General features: G+C 41.4%; 1 protein-coding gene across 1 annotated transcript in view; it reads right to left on the reverse strand.

Moving 5' to 3' along the window:
* The window catches only part of XPO4 (exportin 4), a 112,389-nt gene that overhangs the window by 55,641 nt on the left and 36,769 nt on the right, over nt 1-19,979 (reverse strand). The window contains exons 6-7 of the mRNA XM_081214526.1: nt 19,821-19,974; nt 3,006-3,118 (exon numbers count right to left, since the gene is read on the reverse strand). Coding sequence (XP_081070652.1) covers nt 3,006-3,118; nt 19,821-19,974 — 267 coding nt within the window. The remainder of the gene's footprint in view (nt 1-3,005; nt 3,119-19,820; nt 19,975-19,979) is intronic.

Consider the following 19,979-nt stretch of genomic DNA (forward strand, 5'->3'; position numbering starts at 1 on the left):
AACAAAACCAAAGAATAATATTTCAAGACATGTGAAAATTATACAAAATTCACGTTTTAACAGCCATCAGTGAAGTTTTGCTGTAACTTCTTGTACTGGGAGGGCAGAGCTGAGGCTGCCCCAGAGAACTAATGACCTGCAAAGCCTAATATTCTACCCAGCCAATCCCTGGTCCAGAACAACGCAAGTGTTTTTCAAAATACATTCTAAGTTTTATATATAGTAAATTTAAAGCACAATCACAAATCCATATATCCATTCTATTCAAGAACTTCTGAACACAGCTTATTCTGAAGTTCCTTATCTGAAAACTGTAACTACATTTCTGTCACCGTGTTTTTTTAACCTTATCAACATTTAAACATGACAGAGACAACACAACCTGGGACCACAGAGGGCTGCTTCTCCACCCACACAGCCAAATGGTTGCTCGATCCTGGTCCAGACATGAAGAAGCAAAAGAAACAGCCAACATGGATTATGTAATTAAATAAAATGAAAATAAGAAACTGTCCTCAGAGCCTGACTTTACTGGGCATACTTATGCTTCCTAAAATATGAACCACATAAAACATAAATCAATGGTTGATTCTTATGTAACATGGTAGATTTTTGCTCTTCTTCCATTACAAAAGAATTCTACCATATCTGAACTATGTTACACAAATTAAAACCTGAATTCACCACCTGAATAGGGTAAAGCAGAGGGATAAAGAAAAGCAAAGTCTAGCGGAAGGCCCAGGGAGGTGACTGGAGAAGCAAGACAAGAAATACGGACAAGAAATAAAGAAAAGTACGTTAGTAAGACGCTGAGTTCTATGGGAACACGCTGAATCCAAGACGACTTTGGGCATCCAAGTTAAAGAGCCCAGCGCGATGATTACGAGGCTCTGGGACACAGGAGCAGCCTGTGCTGAATACAGACGAGGAGTCCTTGGTGCACAAGTGGCGCTCGGTGAGCTACGAGTGGAAAAAGAAGCCCAAGGAACACGTACACAGTCAGCAAAGCTGAGAACTGAGATAGGAACACCAGTATTTATCCAACGAGCAGAGTAAGGAGAGTCCATAAATGAGATCAGGAAGAATATGTCAAAAAGGAAAAACTAAGGAGAGTGGTTTCTCCAACACCTAATGGAAAAAAGAAAACTGGAGAAGTCTGTCAACTTGCAGGGCGCAGAAGGCCATCTAAGGTCTCCTGAACCCAGACGGGTCACATCTGGGTCTCGAGGCCACGACATAGTACACGTAAGTGCAGTGATTCAAATCTAGAGAAAAAGTGACATGCAGTGGAAAACTGCTTCAAATAGGCAATGAATTCACATAATTGAAGATAAACTTAAAAAAAAAAACCTGAATGAAATAAAAAGATTAGTCACTGACATTTTTCTAACAAATAACAAAATTAAAATTGTTCATAAAGTGCATACATGAAAGTAATAGGCCACAAACACAAAACTGTTAAAATCACAAGGTGAAAGGGGTTAACTTTCAGCTGCAGAAGTTATCTGCATGTGGAGGCTCCCAGCTGACAGGAGCAGCTGTCTACTGCGTCCAGACAGCTGTTCAGACAGGGGAGCTGTTTCCAGCACTGCCAGGAAGTTTTTCACCTTTTCAAAAACTGCTGGAACGGTATCCAATTTCAGTCAAATGAATAACACAGAGAACTGAACTTGGATACACATCAAAACAATTTCTGCCAGAGGCAGGCAACAGAATGTTAAAATGTAGTTACAATATCTTTGATACTGATAACGTTTCTAGCCATCATTTCTCGGATTTAAAGAAGAAAATGCAAGGTAATACTCCGTCTGAACATTTCTATAGAAAAATATTTTTATGTACACCTCGGGGTGAAATTTGTAAGGCCAGTGAATAGTACCTTTAAAACACATGAAAAGGTAAACTATAATTAATGGTTAGGATTTAGCAAAATAGCTTTCTTTTTTCTTTTTAATTGGTCTTTATTTGGACTTTTGCCCCAGTCATTATACCTAACGAACTTGTATGCTTCCCCTACATCTGCAAACCTGTATCCAAAACACACACACACACACACACACACACACACACACACACACACACGTATTTTCCATATTTTCTCCAGCTTTTGACTATTACATTGGGGGCCCTCTTGGGCAAACATGGGAGCACATTCCTAACTTCTTGATATTTAGTAAACAATAAACAGGACCACTGAAAGTTACAGCTGAAAGAAACTGTGATTCAGTAACACTAACTAACCCATGGCTGCTAATCAGTACGCAAAAAGTGTACTGCTCTAGAATAGCACTTCTCAAAGTGTGGCCCAGGGATTCCGAAAGGTTCCTGACACCCTGTCAGGTTGTCTGTAAGGTCAAAACTACTCTCATAACGCCACTAAGGCAGTGTTTGCCTTTTCCACTCCTACCGTCACACACCCATGCTCTACGTGACTGTAACACTGCAGCTGAGCAAGCGCAGCAGCAGGTGAGAGGGCCTGGCTCTTCTGTGACGCCAGACACTGGAGAGGTCTGCAAAAAGGTCAACAATGCCACTCTTCTCACTAAACTTTTTGTCTGCTTGTTTTAAAAAACATAGCTATTTGTTCACTGAAATGTTATTTATGTTAATATGTAGTGGTTTGGTATTGCTATTTTTAAGTGAATTAACAAATTATTTTTTAAAGTTCTCAGTTTGAATTTTTAACATGGTGAACACTAATAGCTATGACCCACATAACAAAAGCCCTTCGGGGTCCTCGATGATTTTTAAGAGTGTAAAGAGGTCCTGAGACCAAAAAGCTTGAGCTCTACGACGTTAAACCCTTCATAATTATATAACATTTTAATAAACCAGCAAAAACATTTCTATATAATCTTTGTTTAAGCAAATATACTGATCAGGAGAGAAGGCTTTGGGGGAGAAAAGCAATCTGTCTTGATTTACCTAAAAAAAATACAAAAGCACGCATTCTTCCCGTGGCACTTTTCTGTGGCTTCCCTGTGGCGAGGGAGGGTAGGACTTACGGTAAAGAAAAGCTCCATGACCCTGCTGTCCAGAAGGGCCTCCCGCCAGGACTCCGTGGGCTTCAGAAGCACATTTTGCGAGGACTCAAACATGGCTATATAATGTCTGCCCAGTTAGCTGGGGTCAAGGTCAACCACAATAACATTCCGACTTTGTCTAAAATGTAAGTATATCCTAAATATAACGGAGCCATCCAGAAAGAATGTAATGGAAACAGTTTAAGCCTCTTCACATATGCTACATAATTCATGCCTGAAGCTAAGGAATAAAAGGCATTAAGTGCTGGAAAAAAGAATGCTAGAGGAATGTAGCTAACAGTTTCATCATAATTATATGTCACGCTGCAGGGGTACATAACGTCTGAGCGCAGGTGATCTGAGCGGTGGCTACAGGAGGAGAAACACTAACACAAAACAGATGCCAAAACACACGCAAGAAAAGAACCAATTTCTACATGTTGATCCCATCATGTCCCCCAACATCTTACAGCAGCTAAAACCACTTATACAAAATGTGAGCCTCATACAGTCTGCTTGGAAAAATAGCATTTTCCCAAAAGAAATACACTTACTGGGAAACAAAAAAGAACAGGAAGAGCAAATATACATCCTACTGAAGAAGAAGAACTTCCAAACATCAGAGTATCCGACTCCACACAAAGACAATGATCACTTTACATAAAACTCTATCCCAGGCTAAAAAGCAATGCTTATGATGTTCAGGTGTTCACCATCGAGCTGCTTCAAACAGAACACCGTCTGTACCACACAGAGAGTAACCATACAATACACCTGCAGGCGTTTGTGAACACAACTCGGTCAGGGACACAGACACGGTAACTGAGGTTTCAGGAAAGGGGAAAGCCGTCTGGGCACAGACGGTGTTACGCCCCTTCCATGCTCATCAAATGCCCAACAGAAATACATCAGCTAGACCAGGGGTCCCCAACCCCCAGGCCGAGGACCAGCATCGGCCCCGCGGCCTGTTAGGAAACGGGCCACACGGCGGGCGAGCAAGTGAAGCTTCATCTGCGGCTCCCCAACACCCCCCACCCCCCCACCCCCACCCCCCATCACCTCCCCACCCCCCACCCCGCCATCGCTCGCATCACCGTCTGAAACACGCCCCCCGCCCCGCCTGTGGAAAAACCGTCTTCCATGAAACCGGTCCCCAGTGCCAAAAAGGTTGGGGACCCCTGAGCTAGACCATTCTCATCACCCAATGAGAAATTTCAGCAAGTTATCCAAACTATGGTTTGCAAAAATTAGATATAAGTTCAAATTCTACATGTTCATTAAAGCCCAAATCATTAACAGAGAAACTTAAAGGCAATGCTATGGAAATTTTTTAAAAAGATTTTTGTCTAACCCTCTTTTAAAATATCTAATATTATTTTGTGTCTGAAGAGCAAGAAGGGGCACCGAGAGTTCTTTCAGAACAGAAGCCATCGCTTGTTTCTTCTAAACAATCCCTCCAGAAACGTTCCGTGACTGCACTTAACTGCTGAAGAAAAGTGAAACTCAAACCAGGTTCGTTTAAATCTCACTTTTCTCTTCCTCTCTCTGCCCCCTTGTGGAGGGCAGGGAGAACTGGGGCCAAAAGGAAGGAGCGGCCGGACTCTGCAACAGCAGCAGCGTGGGGCCTCCTGACCCGGAGCCACCGCTGTGTCCGTAGCTTCTAGAACGACTTCATCTTCTCGCGAGGCACCTAGCTGGTGTGAGACTGTTAGTAATGGGCTCTCACCCAGAAGAGAACACAACAGCTAAACACTAGGTCTTTCCATGTGTTGTCTAAAAACGGGGGCTTGATTATCCTTTAGAGAAACAAACTGAAATGGTGGTGGGTGAAATTATCTGATGTCTGGGATGTGCTTCACAATAATGTGGGGGTGGAAGAGCAGAGAGGAAATAAAACTTACAGCTGGTGAAGCTGGGTATTCTATTTTTGTGCACCTTTGGAATTTTCCACAGTAAAAGTTGGGGCATAAAACAAGGAGGCTCAAGCACATGAAATAAAGCACCTGAGAGTAAGGCAATAAAGTTTTTGTACTTCATAAAAAATATTCCACTTCTTTTCCAGGTTAATTCCCTTAACTTTCAATGTCCTATTTTTTCAATTAAAAGGCAGTTTTTTGGTATATAAATTGTTCAGTAATGAAAAGTATTTATAAAATACTTACATTGAGTTCTACGTTGAACAAAGATGCACAAATTATGACAATCTAGTTACATTTTTTAAGGAGTCGCAATCTGACATTAAAATGGTAAGAAACTGTTTATCTGTCAGACACCCAAATCTCACAAACAAAATATGTGTATAACCACTGAACACTTTCCATGAGGAAAATAACAGAATGTCTTAATACTTTATCTGCTCACTGTCGGTGTCATGATTTTACTTTTACCTTAGGTGGGGTGTGCGACAGAGTCACTGGACCGTAATAAAATGGTCAGGCCACCTGTCCTGGGTCTCATTCACACAGCCACCTGGGCAGAGCAAATGCACGCAGCCCTCAGGTGAAGAGCAGCGGAGGCCCCTCGGAGGCCCAACACAGAGGAGGGGGGCTGGGGGCGGAAGCAAAGAGTAGTGTTTATGGACTTTGCTAGTCTTGGAAATGTGGAAAAGCTCATTTCAAGTGAGTGAAGAGTCCTGAAACTGACCAAGCCTGCCAGTTACAAAACAACGAGGGGGTCGTCCAGGTCCTTTAGCAAGTGAGAGTTGATTAACGTCAAAGATTAATAAATACTACAAAAGGAAAGGAGACCTAGACCAAGATCTCTTTCCTATCTTTCATTCAATTACAAAATGCGGACACTCCATACATACTTGTAGATATCAGTTACCTATATTAAGAGGAAACAGAAGGATGTAAGTTTGAGAGAAGCCTTTTTTCCAGCTATGAGATGGAATTAAATGCAATTGCTCACCTGAACATCAGGTGCATAATAATCCTCAAATCTTTTATTTATTTTTTTTAATCCTGATGTTAGCTTCTCTTGATCTTGGTCGGTTTTAAACACACTGTTCCCAGTGCCCAGTCTGTATGGCCAAATGTTCTTAAAAAGCCAACAACCAGCATGGTTTTAGAATTGTCATTCCTTACATGTTGCCCACAGCACAAGGAGACCTGAGACTTTAATATCTGACACAATCATAAAATACTTTTCTCCAATAATTATTTTAAAGTTCCATGTGAGTTTTGTTTTTAACTCCAAACCTGGAAACGATCTTTACCTCTGGCATGACATTTGCCTCCTATTAAGAAAGCTCACTGGTAGCGCTCCTGGCAAAGAGGCCACACTAACTGTTCTTTGAAGAGTTACCCTTCAGCACTGCAGACTAACCCACCTTCCCTTTTACCAGCCAGCCTAGCACTGCCACCCGGTACCAGTTGTTCATAATAAGAATGAACACATGCTCCAGTGTGTACAGTGAGACACAACCGTATGACTTAGTTATAAATAATCTCTCTCTCTCTCTATGAAAAGAACATGTAATTATCTTCAAAAGCATTTTAATACAAACTTAACAAAAAAACAGCAAAAAGAACAGTACAGTAATGAATGGAACAAATTTTTAAGAACAGTGCTATTCGAACAAGAAATACACGTTGTAGTCAGCACACTGGACTGTGAATCTGCTGAAGGCGCTGTCTATAAAGAGGAGGGAATAAGGGCCCTTCTGTGTTGCCTGAAATACTGTTATTAAGAAGGCGCATGCACTACTTTTCAATTAAAAAGCTAGTTAGAAGCTTATCACAGTGTGAACAGACTTTCACATGCAGATCTGGACCGTTTCTGCACATTCAATTCAACTTTTAATTTGGTATTACCAATTATTTCTGTATCTATGTATAAGTGACCCCCAAAACACCACTTCTCCCCAGATAATTCTTAATGTAGAATCCTTTAAAAACAGCAAGAAGACCATCACTGAAATCCTAGCACTGCTCCTCTTAAGATGACATTGTTTAAAACGATTTAAAATGTAAATAAAGCAGCATTTCCTCCTTCTTCCTTAGTTTTGCGTCTTCCTTTATTCCTTCTCTCCTCAAAAATCTTTACTTTTTTCAAGTTGTCGTTTAATAACCTATAATTCTCTCCAAGCCTAGACTATCATATACAAATGTTAATCATGTTTCTCTTTTCCTGATATCCAAAAATAACTTTTCCCAAAAAATTGTTATACAAAGCAATAGTCTCTAACAGTTTTAATAAAACAGCAGGTTCCTATTTAAAAGTTGCAAAAGTTTCCGTTTACAGAACTACTTTAACATCCATGTCAAACTATCAACATTATATTGCTTTGTTTTTTATCCAAATATATTACCAATAAAAGAGAAGTCTGACAATGAAGTGATTATTTACTAATTGATCATTTATTATATGCTTGTCAGATTTTAGGAGACATATGAGGCACACCAGATTGATACCATTAAATAGCAATCATTTACCAAAATTCAAATCAGATTTTAAACCAAGAATTTTCTGGGGCTATGGCTTTACATATTTTTCTAAAATAAATACTAAACCCAGGTAATTTATATTTTGTATCAGAATCATTCATTTGGGGATCAAATAAAATTCAACCCACGTGACAGTCACAGAGAGCTGCTTTCAGCCTTTACTAATCCTATGTCTTTTTAAAAATCTGTCATCGCCTCAACGTCACTTCACCTTCCCATGTTTTCACCAACTTCGAGAACCAGGAGCTACCACATACAAAGACTCTCCTGTCGCTGGACACCGTACAAGCCCGTCTGCAAGAAAGGCTGCAATTCTGAAGTCTGAAAACCCAGCCTGTCTTCTGAGCTCTGTAGCTCTCAGTCCCCTGGATATCAGTCACAGCTGGAAGTCAACTCAACCTCGCACGCACACACTGAAGACTTAACTCTCTGTCTCCTGGCCCTTCTCCCACGGCCATCCTACCGAGCTCTAAAGCTCTCTGCTGGGGAAGCTCACCCGCTCCTGAGAAACCAGAGGCACAGACACGCAGCACCTGCCCTGCCCTGGACACGCCGGCCAGCGCCACACACACCCGAGGAGCCAGGAGGACAGAGCTCAGCCGCAGCGGCCACGACTGCCACTGGATAAACCCACAAAGTCTTCTGTCTCAACCACACAGTGTGACCTGTAAGTGCATGCTCTTAACAGAAGGGGGGAGGTCACCTCTGAAACACACCGGGCCTTCCACATGCAAATGAGGTCCAGTCCATCTATGAACACCTTCTGTATGGGGATCATCTTGTGGTGGTGCCCGACAGTGACACAACAAACGAGGCACACAACAGCTACAAATTACCCTCAGGCAAACATGGACAGTCTGAAAATCTCCACTGCCTATTCTTATAAGAACTTCACAATACAGGAAGATTCTGTAGCAACAATGGACATTTTACAAAAGGAATACTTTAATTTCCCCATCTTCCCATATTCTTTTTATCCCACCTCATTAGTAAAACAAAATTTCAGAAGCAAGGGGAAGCCCAGCTTTTCTTGTTATATATTTAATCTCTGTCACTACTCATTTTTCTAACAACAAAAACTGCTACTTCTGGCACAGCACGGAACCACTGAGCCCGGTCTCACACAGCACTTAGTCCAAGTAACCAAAGTCCTTTGAAATAAAGGAGAACTGACCTCACCTGAATGTTTTCCAAAGCCTTGCCTCCAAATAGTAACGTTGGCTTTACTGGAAATCCTAATTTAGGTGAAAGCTTCTGTGTGCCGTTACTATTTTATGATCTAGTTGGCTTTCCCCAAGAGCTTGAGTTGAAAAAATTTTTACCAAAACCAAATCAGACACACAAAAATAGAATACCAATAAAAGGCAGTGTAACCAAACTAAAAAAAGAATTATTACTGAAGCCAACATACCAAACATACCTGCCAAGCATTCTTATTACAAAATGATATTGTCATTTATGATTAGCATTGCCAAAACCCCTAAGCATTTATGGACGCTAGGTGAGCTAATGGCTAAACAATATGAGCAGCGTAAACAAACATCCAAGAACTGAGACACTACTTCTGAATCACCTTGCCTCAATAACTAAAACATACATATTTGTCAGGCATCTGTTACTACACGCTAGATACTGCACGGTGGGGACAACACAGTGGACAAAACACGGCCTGTGCTTTCCTGAGCTTCCAGACAAGCAGTAAACAGGTACTGCTCCAGCAAGCTAACAAAAGGAAAATTACAATTGAGAAGTGGGCCAAATGGGAGAGAAGTGTGTATAACATGCATATCGGGAGCCGCAGCAGGGGCTTCCCTGGTGGCGCAGTGGTTAAGAATCTGCCTGCCAATGCAGGGGACACGGGTTCGAGCCCTGGTCCAGGAAGATCCCACATGTCGTGGAGCAACTGGGTCCCTGCGCCACAACTACTGAGCCTGTGCTCTAGAGCCCGCGAGCCACAACTACTGAGCCTACGCTCTAGAGTCTGCGAGCTACAACTACTGAGCCCACGACCCACAACTACTGAAGCCCACGCGCCTACAGCCCGTGCTCCACAACAAGAGAAGCCACCGCAATGAGAAGCCTGTGCACCACAACCAAGAGTAGCCCCTGTTCGCCGCAACTAGAGAAAGCCCACACGCAGCAACAAAGACCCAATGCAGCCAAAAATGTAAATTAAAAAAAAAAAAAGCCACATCAAAAGAAACCTGACCTGGTCTGGAGTGAATGACGGAGGCACAACTAGGAGACAAGAGAAAAGTCCACCTGCAAAGGTGCCAGGGCAGAAGGAAGCTTGGCCTGTGGGGGCAGCACCAACAGAAAGAGGACGAAGAGAGCTCGGAGACAAGGGTAGAGACCAGATCATCCAGAACCCTAGCGCCCACTTGTAAATGGGGTGGTGGTGTAACAGAGGATCCTAGGACTAGGGTACTTTCTTTAGACAATAATAATCTAAAACAGAATGAAACGCAGGTGGAGTTCATCTCAGATCTTTCAAGACAGTAAGACCAGGGCAGAATGGCCAGAGCAATTAGCTCACTGGGCCAGGAGATGATTTTAACACCTGCCAAAGCCCAGGAGCTACAGACTTTGCACCAGGCCTGGAGTGGAGGATGCTTTCCTAAATCACCTTCTACATGTATAAAACCTACATGTAGGGCCTCCCTGGTGGCGCAGTGGTTGAGAGTTCGCCTGCCGATGCAGGGGACATAGGTTCGTGCCCCGGTCCAGGAAGATCCCACATGCCGCGGAGCGGCTGGGCCCGTGAGCCATGGCCGCTGAGCCATGGCCGCTGAGCCTGCGCGTCCGGAGCCTGTGCTCCGCAACGGGAGAGGCCACAGCAGTGAGAGGCCCGTGTACCGCAAAAAAAAAACAAACCTACATGTAATAATCCTTTAAGAAAAATAATGGTTTGCAGGGACTTCCCTGGCAGTCCAGTGGTTAAGACCCCACGCTCCCAATGCATGGAGCACGGGTTCCATCCCTGGTGGGGGAACTAAGATCCCACATGCTGCATGGCACTGCCCCCACCCCCAAAAAAAGGTTTGCAGAAGACATATACACAGAAAATCCAGAAAAATACTATTTGAACTAATAAACAAGTTCAGCAAAGTTACATGGTACAAGATCAATATACAAAAATTTGTTCTTCTATACACTGCTATGAACACAAAAATAATTGTAAAATCAACTCCATTTATAATTGAATCAAAAAATAAAATACTCAGAATAAATTTAACAGAAGAAGTTCAAACTTCTACTCTGAAAACTATAAAATAGTGTTGAAAGAAACTAAAGATCTAAAAAAATGGAAAGACATCCCATGTTCATGCATTGGAAAACTTAATATTTTGCCATTTGTTAACATGTCAGTTCTCCTCAAACTCATCTACAGATTCAACATAATCCCTATCAAAATCCCAGCTGCCTTTTTTGCAGAAATTGATAAACTGATCCTAAACTTCAAATGGATATGAAAGAGACAGAGAGAAGACTAAATAATCTTGAAATACTGTCACATTTACAGCCAGGTGATTTTATACAAGGGGGCCAAAACAATTCGACTGGAAAAAAAAAAACCTTTTTCAACAAATGATGCAGGAACAACAGGATCCTGTTATACCTTATATCTCCACAAAACATAAAACAGATATAGACCTACCGTATGAAAGACCTACATAAAATTCTCAGAAGAAAATATAGGACTAAATCTTTGTGACCTTAAGGACAAGAACAAAGTCAGAGAACTGACACAACTCAACTTACTACAAATCTACAATAACCAAGACAGTATGGTATTGGAGAAAGAATAAATAGATCAATGGCACAGAATACAGAAACCAGAAATAGACCTACATACATGAAGTCAAATGATCTTTAACAAAGGAGTAAACTGCAATGGAGCAACAAAAAGTCTTCAACAAATGGTACTTAACTACTGGACATCCACATACAAAAAAAAAAAAAGAATCAAGATACGGATAGACCTTACACCTTTCACAAAAATCAACTCAAACTGGATCATAGACCTAAATGTAAAATGTGTAACTGTAAGGGAATTCCCTGGCAGTCCAGTGGTTACGACTCCATGCTTCCAATGCAGGGGGTGCGGGTTTGACCCCTGGTCAGGGAACTAAGATCCCACATGACACACAGTGTGGTCAAAAAAAAAAAAACAAAAACAAAAACTTGTAAAATTCCTACAATATAACATAGGAGAAAATCTAGATGACCTTGGGTTTGGCAATGACTTTTTAGCAAAATAACAAGGCATGATCCATGAAAGAAAGAATTGATAAGCTGGACCTCACTAAAATTAAACACCTCTGCTCTGTGAAAGACACTGTCAAGAGACTAAGACAATAAGCCACAGACTGGGAGGAAATATTTACAAAAGACATCTCTGATAAAAGACTATTATCCAACATATAAAAAGAACTCTTAAAATTTAACAATAAGAAAACAAACCATCTGGTTAAAAATGGAGCCAGGTCCTTAACAGACACCTCACCAAAGAAGACATACAGGTGTCAAATAAGCACGTGAAAAGATGTTCAACATCACATGGTCTTTAGGGAAATGCAAAGGAAAACAATGAGGTACCACTCCACCCCTATGAGAAGGGTCCAAATCCAGAACACCGACAGCACCGAACGCTGCTGAGGGTGTGCAGCAGCAGGAGCGCTCACTCACTGTCGGTGGGAACGCAGACTCTGGTGCAGCCACTTCCGAGGACGGCGTGACAGTTTCTTACCAAACATACCCCCCACCAAACAATTCAGCAATTGCACTCCTTGGAATTTACCAAAAGGAGCTGAAATTTTATATCCACACAAAAACCTGCACACACATGTTTATTCATAACTGCCAAAACTTGGAAGCAACCAAGCTGTCCTTCATTGGTGGAATGGCTGAGTCCACTGTCATCCAGACAGTGGAATATTAATCAGCGACATAAAGAAATCAGCTATCAGCCATGGAGGAGCGTGGAGGAACCTTAACTGCATGTGACTCAGGGAAAGCCCATCTGAAAAGGCTACACACTGTATGATCCCAACCATATGGCGTTCTGGAAAAGGCACAACTGTGGAGACAGTGAACAGATCAGCAGGTCCCTAGCGTACGGGAAGAGGAAGGGGTGAACAGGTGGATCACAAAGGACTTGCAGGGCAGTGAAACTACTCTATGTGAGACTGTAATGTGGATACATGCCATTGTACATTTGTCCAAACCTACAGAACACCAAGAGTGACCCCTAATATAAACTACGGACTTTGGGGACAATGATGTGTCAATACAGGTTCTTCCATTATAAAAAAAAAAGCCCCCCTCTGGTAGGGTGCTGATGACGGGAAGACCATGCACATGTTGGGGAGAGGGCACACGGGAACTTTCTGTACCTCCTGCTCAAGAGTGCTATGGACCGAAAACTGCTCTAAAAAAATAAAAGTCTATTTTAAAAAATCTCCGTGACCTTGGATTATGCAAAGCCACCTTAAATATATCAAAAGCAACAAAAGAAAAAATAGATAAATCGGACATCAACAAAATTAAAAATTTCTATGTTTCAAAGGACATCATCAAGAAAGTAAAAAGGCAACCCACCAAATGGGAGAAAATATGTGAAAATCATACATCCGCTAAAGAATTTGTGTTATATATTCAGAGTTCACAAAGAACTCTTACTACTCATAAACCTTTTTTTTTAAGATTTTATTTCATGTGGACCATTTTTATTTATTTATTTAAATTTTTATTTTATTTATTTATTTTTGGCTGCATTGGGTCCTCGTTGCTGCGCACGGGCTTTCTCTAGTTGCGGCAAGCGGGGGCTACTCTTCGTTGCAGTGCACAGGCTTCTCGTTGCGGTGGCTTCTCTTGCTGCAGAGCACGGGCTCTAGGCACGCGGGCTCAGCTGTTGTGGTTCACGGGCTCTAGAGCGCAGGCTTCAGTAGTTGTGGGCCACAGGCTTAGTAGCTTTGCAGCATGTGGGATCTTCCGGGACCAGGGCTCGAACCCGTGTCCCCTGCACTGGCAGGTGAATTCTTAACCACTGTGCCACCAGGGAAGCCCCTGATGGGGACCATTTTTAAAGTCTTTACTGAATTTGTTACAACATTGCTTCTGTTTTATGTTTTGGTTTTTTTTGCTGCAAGGCACGTGGGACCTTAGCTCCCCTACCAGGGATCAAACCCGCATCCCCTCCACTGGAAGGCAAAGTCTTAACCACTAAACCACCAGGGAAGTCCCACAACTCATAAATCTTAAAAAGACGAATAACCCACAAATGATGTTAGGGCAACGAAGTTGCAGTCAGTCACCACCCACCACCACACTCTCTCCAGTGCTTCCTACTCCACCAGACTCTTCTTCCTCCTCCGCATCAACAGTCACTGATCTGCTAGGATAACTGGATATCCACATGCAACAGAGTCAAGCTGCATCATTATTTCTCATGATATACAGGAACTAACTCAAATGGATCAAAGACCTCGATATGAGAGGCTATATGTAAGAAGTCAGTCTTAGAAAAAAACACTGGCATAAGCCTTCATGGCCTTGGATCAGGCAATGGTTTCTGAGACAGGACAAGAGAAAAAAAGACATAAATTAAATATCATAAAAATTAAAACCTTCTGTGCTTCGAAGTTCACCATAAAAAAGTAAAAATAGGGACTTGCCTGGTGGCGCAGTGGTGAAGAATCTGCCTGCCAATGAAGGTGACACGGGTTCGAGCCCTGTTCTGGGAAGATCCCACATGCCGCAGAGCAACTAATTCCGTGCACCACAGCTGCTGAGCCTGCGCTCTAGAGCCCGTGAGCCACAACTACTGAGCCGGCGTGCCGCAACTACTGAAGCCCGGCACCTGGAGCCCATGCTCCGCAACAAGAGAAGCCACTGCAATGAGAAGCCTGCACATCTCAACGAAGACCCAATGCAGCCATCCATAAATGAATAAATGAATGAATAAATGAATAACTAACTAAATAAATAAATGTTTAAAAAAAGGTAAAAATACAACTCACAGAAAGGGAGGACATATTTGAAAATCATTTATCTGCTAAGGGACTTTTATCCGAAGATATAAAAAATTGTTACAACTCGGGCTTCCCTGGTGGCGCAGTGGTTGAGAGTCCGCCTGCCGATGCAGGGGACACGGGTTCGTGCCCCAGTCCAGGAAGATCCCACATGCCACGGAGCAGCTGGGCCCGTGAGCCATGGCCGCTGAGCATGTGTGTCCAGAGCCTGTGCTCCGCAACGGGAGAGGCCACAACAGTGAGAGGCCCGCGTACCGCAAAAAAAGAAAAAAAATTGTTACAACTCAATTTTAAAGAGACAACCCAATTTAAAAATGGACAAAGGATATGAATAAACATTTCTTCAAAGAAGATACACAAATGGCCCATAACCACAAAAAAGATGTTTGATACATTAACCATGAGGGTAATGCAAATCAAAATCACAATGAGATACCACTCCATACGAAATAAGACAGTTATAAACAAAAACCAGATAACAAGTGTTGAACAGGATGTGGAGAAACTGGAACCCTCATATAATGCTACTGGGACTGTGAAATGGTACAGCCACCTTGGAAAACAGCTTGGCAGTTCCTCAAAAGGTTAAACAATGAGTTTCCTTATGATCCAGCAATTCCACTCCTAGGTATACCCAAGAGGAATGAAAATATTAAGTCCACACAAAAACTTGTACTACACACGAATGTTCATAGCAGCATTATTCATAATAGCCAAAAAGTTGAAACAATCTAACTGTCAATCAACTAATCAATGAATAAATAAAAATATGGTATATCCTTACAACAGATTATGTGGCAATAAAAAGGAATGAAGTGCTGATGCATGCTACAATATGAATGAATCTTGAAAACATCAGGCTAAATGAAAGGCAGTCACAAAAGACCATATATGATATGACTCGATTTACATGAAATGTCCAGCATAGAGACAGAAAGGAGAAGAGTAAGTGTCATGGGCTGGTGAATTTGGGGGAAACAGGGAATGACCACTAACAGATACAAGGGCTTCTTTTTGGGGGTGATGAAAATGTTCTAATGTTAATGACAGTCGTGCTGTACAAGTCTATGATCACACAAAGAACCACTGAATTGTATCCTTTAAATGGGCAGATGGTTTGGTATGTGAAATACATCTCAATAAAGCTGTTCTAGAAAATAGCCAATTATCACTGCAACAGACACTACCTGAGCACAAGCACAGACAAAGTGGGTCCCTGCAGATATTTTCTTTAAGGGAGCTCAGTGTTTAAATTTCTTAACATTTAAAAGAAAACTTTTAAATAATTAGAGTGAACTCTTCATAGAACATCTAAAATAAGTCACTCATTCCTAAAACTTTAAACCCAGGTTGTTTCAGTTAAAACTCAGAACAGTGGGACAAACCAAAAGGACACAGAAGTCAGCTGACAAGGGCCAGACCTGGCACAATTTGGGCAGCAAAATACACAATGACACCAACAGATTACAATCCATTCTGAAGAAGAAGAATCCCTGAGTCAATACTGATATAAATGAATAAACCAATGAAGAAAGGAAACCTCTTCTTTATGGCAGAAAGCTGCAAATAAGCACAAAAGGAGATGATGGGATCAGAAAAATCACCAGTGTGCAAGGACCATACTAACTGTTTCAGGCCAGGAGTACCAAGGGATGCTAGAACTAATGGTTGAAATTTTAGGAGGAACAGGATATTTATATAAAGTACACCACCACAAGCCATTTATTAATTACAAAAAGAAACAGCAACTTCACACTGGAAAAACCTGGCACACACCACCTTAACCAAGAGAGCAAAGAGAACCCCCCCCCACCCTGCAAATGGGGCAAACTGGATCACACTCCTCCTGACATAAGGGAACCACTACTCAGTAGTCCTACGAAAATGAATAACCCGAAACTATCAGGAGGGAACATCCAGCAGACCTAAACTGAGGGGCATTTTTTTAAAGTAATTGATCCATACACATCAAATATGTCAAATTCATGAAAGACAAAGAAAAGCTGAGGAGCTTTCCAGATCAAAGATGACTTAGGACAACTACATACAAAGTACTGAAAACAGTTATAAAAGGTATTACTGAGACAACTGACAAAATTTGAATATGGACTGCAGATTAGATAATAACAATGTGTCAACATTAAATTCTTGGTTTTGAAAATCATACTAGAGTTTTGTAAGACATTCTCCTATAAGAACCGCAGTGCAATTTGAGAATTCTTGATCACAAGAAAATAAACAGTGAAGTACTCAGAGGTATATGGGTATAATGTCTGCAAGTACTCTCAAATGATTCAGAAGAAATGTGTTTAAATATACACATACTGTCATACAAACACACGTACACATGTGTGTGTGTGTGTGTGTAATGAGAGACAGAGACAGGAAGAATAAGAAATGGGACAAAATGTTAACAGCTGGTGAATCTTGGTAAAGGGCATATGGCAATTCTTTCAACTACCCTTGTAGTATTTCCTGCATGCTTAAAATTACTTCAAAATAAAAAGATACAAAAAAGATTGCAGATTACAAAAATTATGAATAGGAATTGATACTGGTAATTTAACACAGACTCATTTAACGTACCATTCTAAATGATCAAATAGATGTGATACAAAACACACAACATATTTTTTACAAGGTCTACTTGCTATTCTGTCTGTCCTAAAAGACAAATCTTATTTTAAAAAGACATCAACTCAATATATTAATTAAGTTAAATATGATCATTAGACCTTTTTCAAGGTATAAAACTAAATAATTGGGACTTCCCTGGTGGTGCAGTAGTTAAGAATCCACCTGCCACTGCAGAGAACAAGGGTTCGATCCCTGGTCCAGGAAGAACCCACACGCCACAGAGCAACTAAGCCCATACACCACAACTAATGAGCCTGAGTTCTAGAGCCCGCAAGCCACAACTACTGAGCCCATGTGCCAAAACTACTGAAGCCCGCATGCCTAGAGTCCGTGCTCCGCAATAAGAGAAGCCACGACAACGAGAAGCCCGTGCACTACAACGGAGAGTAGCCCCCGCTCGCCACAACTAGGGAAAGCCGCGCGCAGCAACGAAGACCCAACACAGCCAAAAATTAATTAATTAATTAATTTAAAAAACTAAATAATTATTCAACTCTTTCCCAGCTTATTGAACAGCAGATCTGCAAGTAATCGCCAAAATTAGAAATTATGGCAGAATTGGGTTCCTTGAAACTAGTTTTCTTAATTAGCATTGACAATGCAGCTTCGTTTAATTCCATTGCCATATTCTTTCTCCTACACTTAAGCTAATCCACTTAAAGGAAGGAATGCTTAACTGTAGCTGTTGGCCAACAAATGGCTGCTGTAGGAACATATATAGGCACAAAGAAACTCACTTGTAAGCCATGAAACAGAACACTGTACATCAAGTGCAAGATCTACTTTTCTTTAAACAATGAATTCTTTCTTTCCTTCAGCGGCACTGTAATCCTGCCTATCATTTTTAGATGACAAGTTTTCCAAAGCTTCATCTACATGCTTTATAAAAATATTTTATGTGTGTATGTATCTTTAGACAAACTTTGTTTCCAAACTCCCAGAGCACTGTTTCCCTTTACAAAACAGTCACTTTTCAGCCAACTGAATTTTCTCCTAAAACAGAGACTTTAAAATTGGCTACAATATATGCAGTGTAACTTTCCTTGATTTTCCCATATATAATTAATGTTTTGATAGCTCCATATGGCCTGTTACTTTTTAAATCTGTCTCAAAGTTTTTCAACATCTTTTTTTTCCCTAACAAAAACTAGAGCAAAAATTAGATTGCAAAACACAAGGGAAAAATTTTTTAAAAGCAAACCTAAGACAATATGTGCCTCTTGACAACCAAAAGGGATATACTGAAGATATAAAATTGACTATTAGGAGAAGGAGGGTTAGAGACTAGGGTAGAAGGGGGCATGACTAACCTCCCTGTGAGCTCTGCCCTGCAAGGCAGCCACTCACCACGACCGCCTCTGAGAAAGAACTGGAGAACTCGGGGTTCCCGTCAGAGACCTATCACCCTACATGGCATCTTACAACTCATTTTCTATTACATGAATGTATTAGCTTGAAAACAGAAGGAGGAGTTACACCCTGCCCCTGCCCCTTTAAAAACCTCACAGTTTACAGCCCAGGTAATTAGCTCAGATATGTGTAGGTGAGTGCAGGGCTCCCGGCTCATCCTCATCTCTGAAATGGCCGGATATCTATATCCTATTTGCTTATCATCCGCCCTTTTCTCCTAAATAGACCCCACCCCGTCCTCCTGTTAACAACACCTAGAACAGGTTAAAGTAAACTTCCTGTAATTTCCTCTACCATAAGGAGTATTCCAGATCAAGAAGAAAGAGCACAGCACAGACAGCAGGCTGAGGAGCTTCTTCATTCAAGGAGGCTACCAAGAGCTCAATAAACAGTAGCTAACTCCTGAGTGTATTTTAAGTGTACTGTTTCCTTCAATTCGCTCAACAATCCATATCCTCCTTTTACATTTGGAGAAACTGAGACTCAGAGACGTTAAGTAATCTGCCTGAAATCGGCTGAACCTTGAGCCTGGATCTGTGTGACTCAACTATGATACACACGGGCAGCCCACCATACATTACTGCTTTTAATCTATCAAGGTAGCAATGTTCTAGAAAAGCAAATCATAAACTCTGAACTAAGGAATTGCTTTCTAACACAAATTTCTCCACTTTAGTAAATGATAAAAAAGCAGACACTTTGTATCTATAATATAACCTATTTAAACTTAATTTGTATTCCTAATAAATAACTTGCTAGAAATGGAATTTTCCTATTTTTATACTGGGAACACTCTCCAAAGGGTAAACGTGTTACTACCTTATTATCTACACTTGAGCAACTGTAATCCACAAAGATCAAATAGAGAACTCCAAATCCGCCTTAAGGAAAGTCAGTCAAAATCTGATTGGAATTTACACGTCACAGGAGAAAACGATTTGGCTTCTTGGTAAAACGCACTTCCCACCTTTTTCCCTTCCCTTCCTAAGGCATACGCCTATCCCTTGGTTAGCAACAGCCCAAGGATCCACCAAATGCTTCCATTTATTCAACCCTCCTCTACAAAGTTATGAATGAAATTGAAAATTTTCTAAGTACTCTACTGCATTGTGGTATTATAAAATAAAGTAAAATTCCATTTCTAAAAGATTCTTATTTTCTTTCAAAAACACGTTTCATAAACCTGCAGAGATAAAGTACTTTTAGCCATAATTAATTCAATCTATGCAAATGCCCACACATAGACCGTTTGGCCATTGAAAGGATATGGTTTGGAGGCAGGAAGTTCCAGCTCAGGACCTGGTTGGCAAGGGCCAGGTAGCGCTGGAACACGGACGACATCTGGGCGCTGAGGGGCTCCCGCCTGCTGAATTCCTGCAGGACTTCCACCGTCAGCAGGAAGATCTGACGGAGGTCTTCTTCCTGCA

The sequence above is a fragment of the Mesoplodon bidens genome (assembly GCF_964165515.1).
Source record: "Mesoplodon bidens genome assembly, chromosome: 17".
NCBI lineage: Eukaryota > Metazoa > Chordata > Mammalia > Artiodactyla > Ziphiidae > Mesoplodon > Mesoplodon bidens.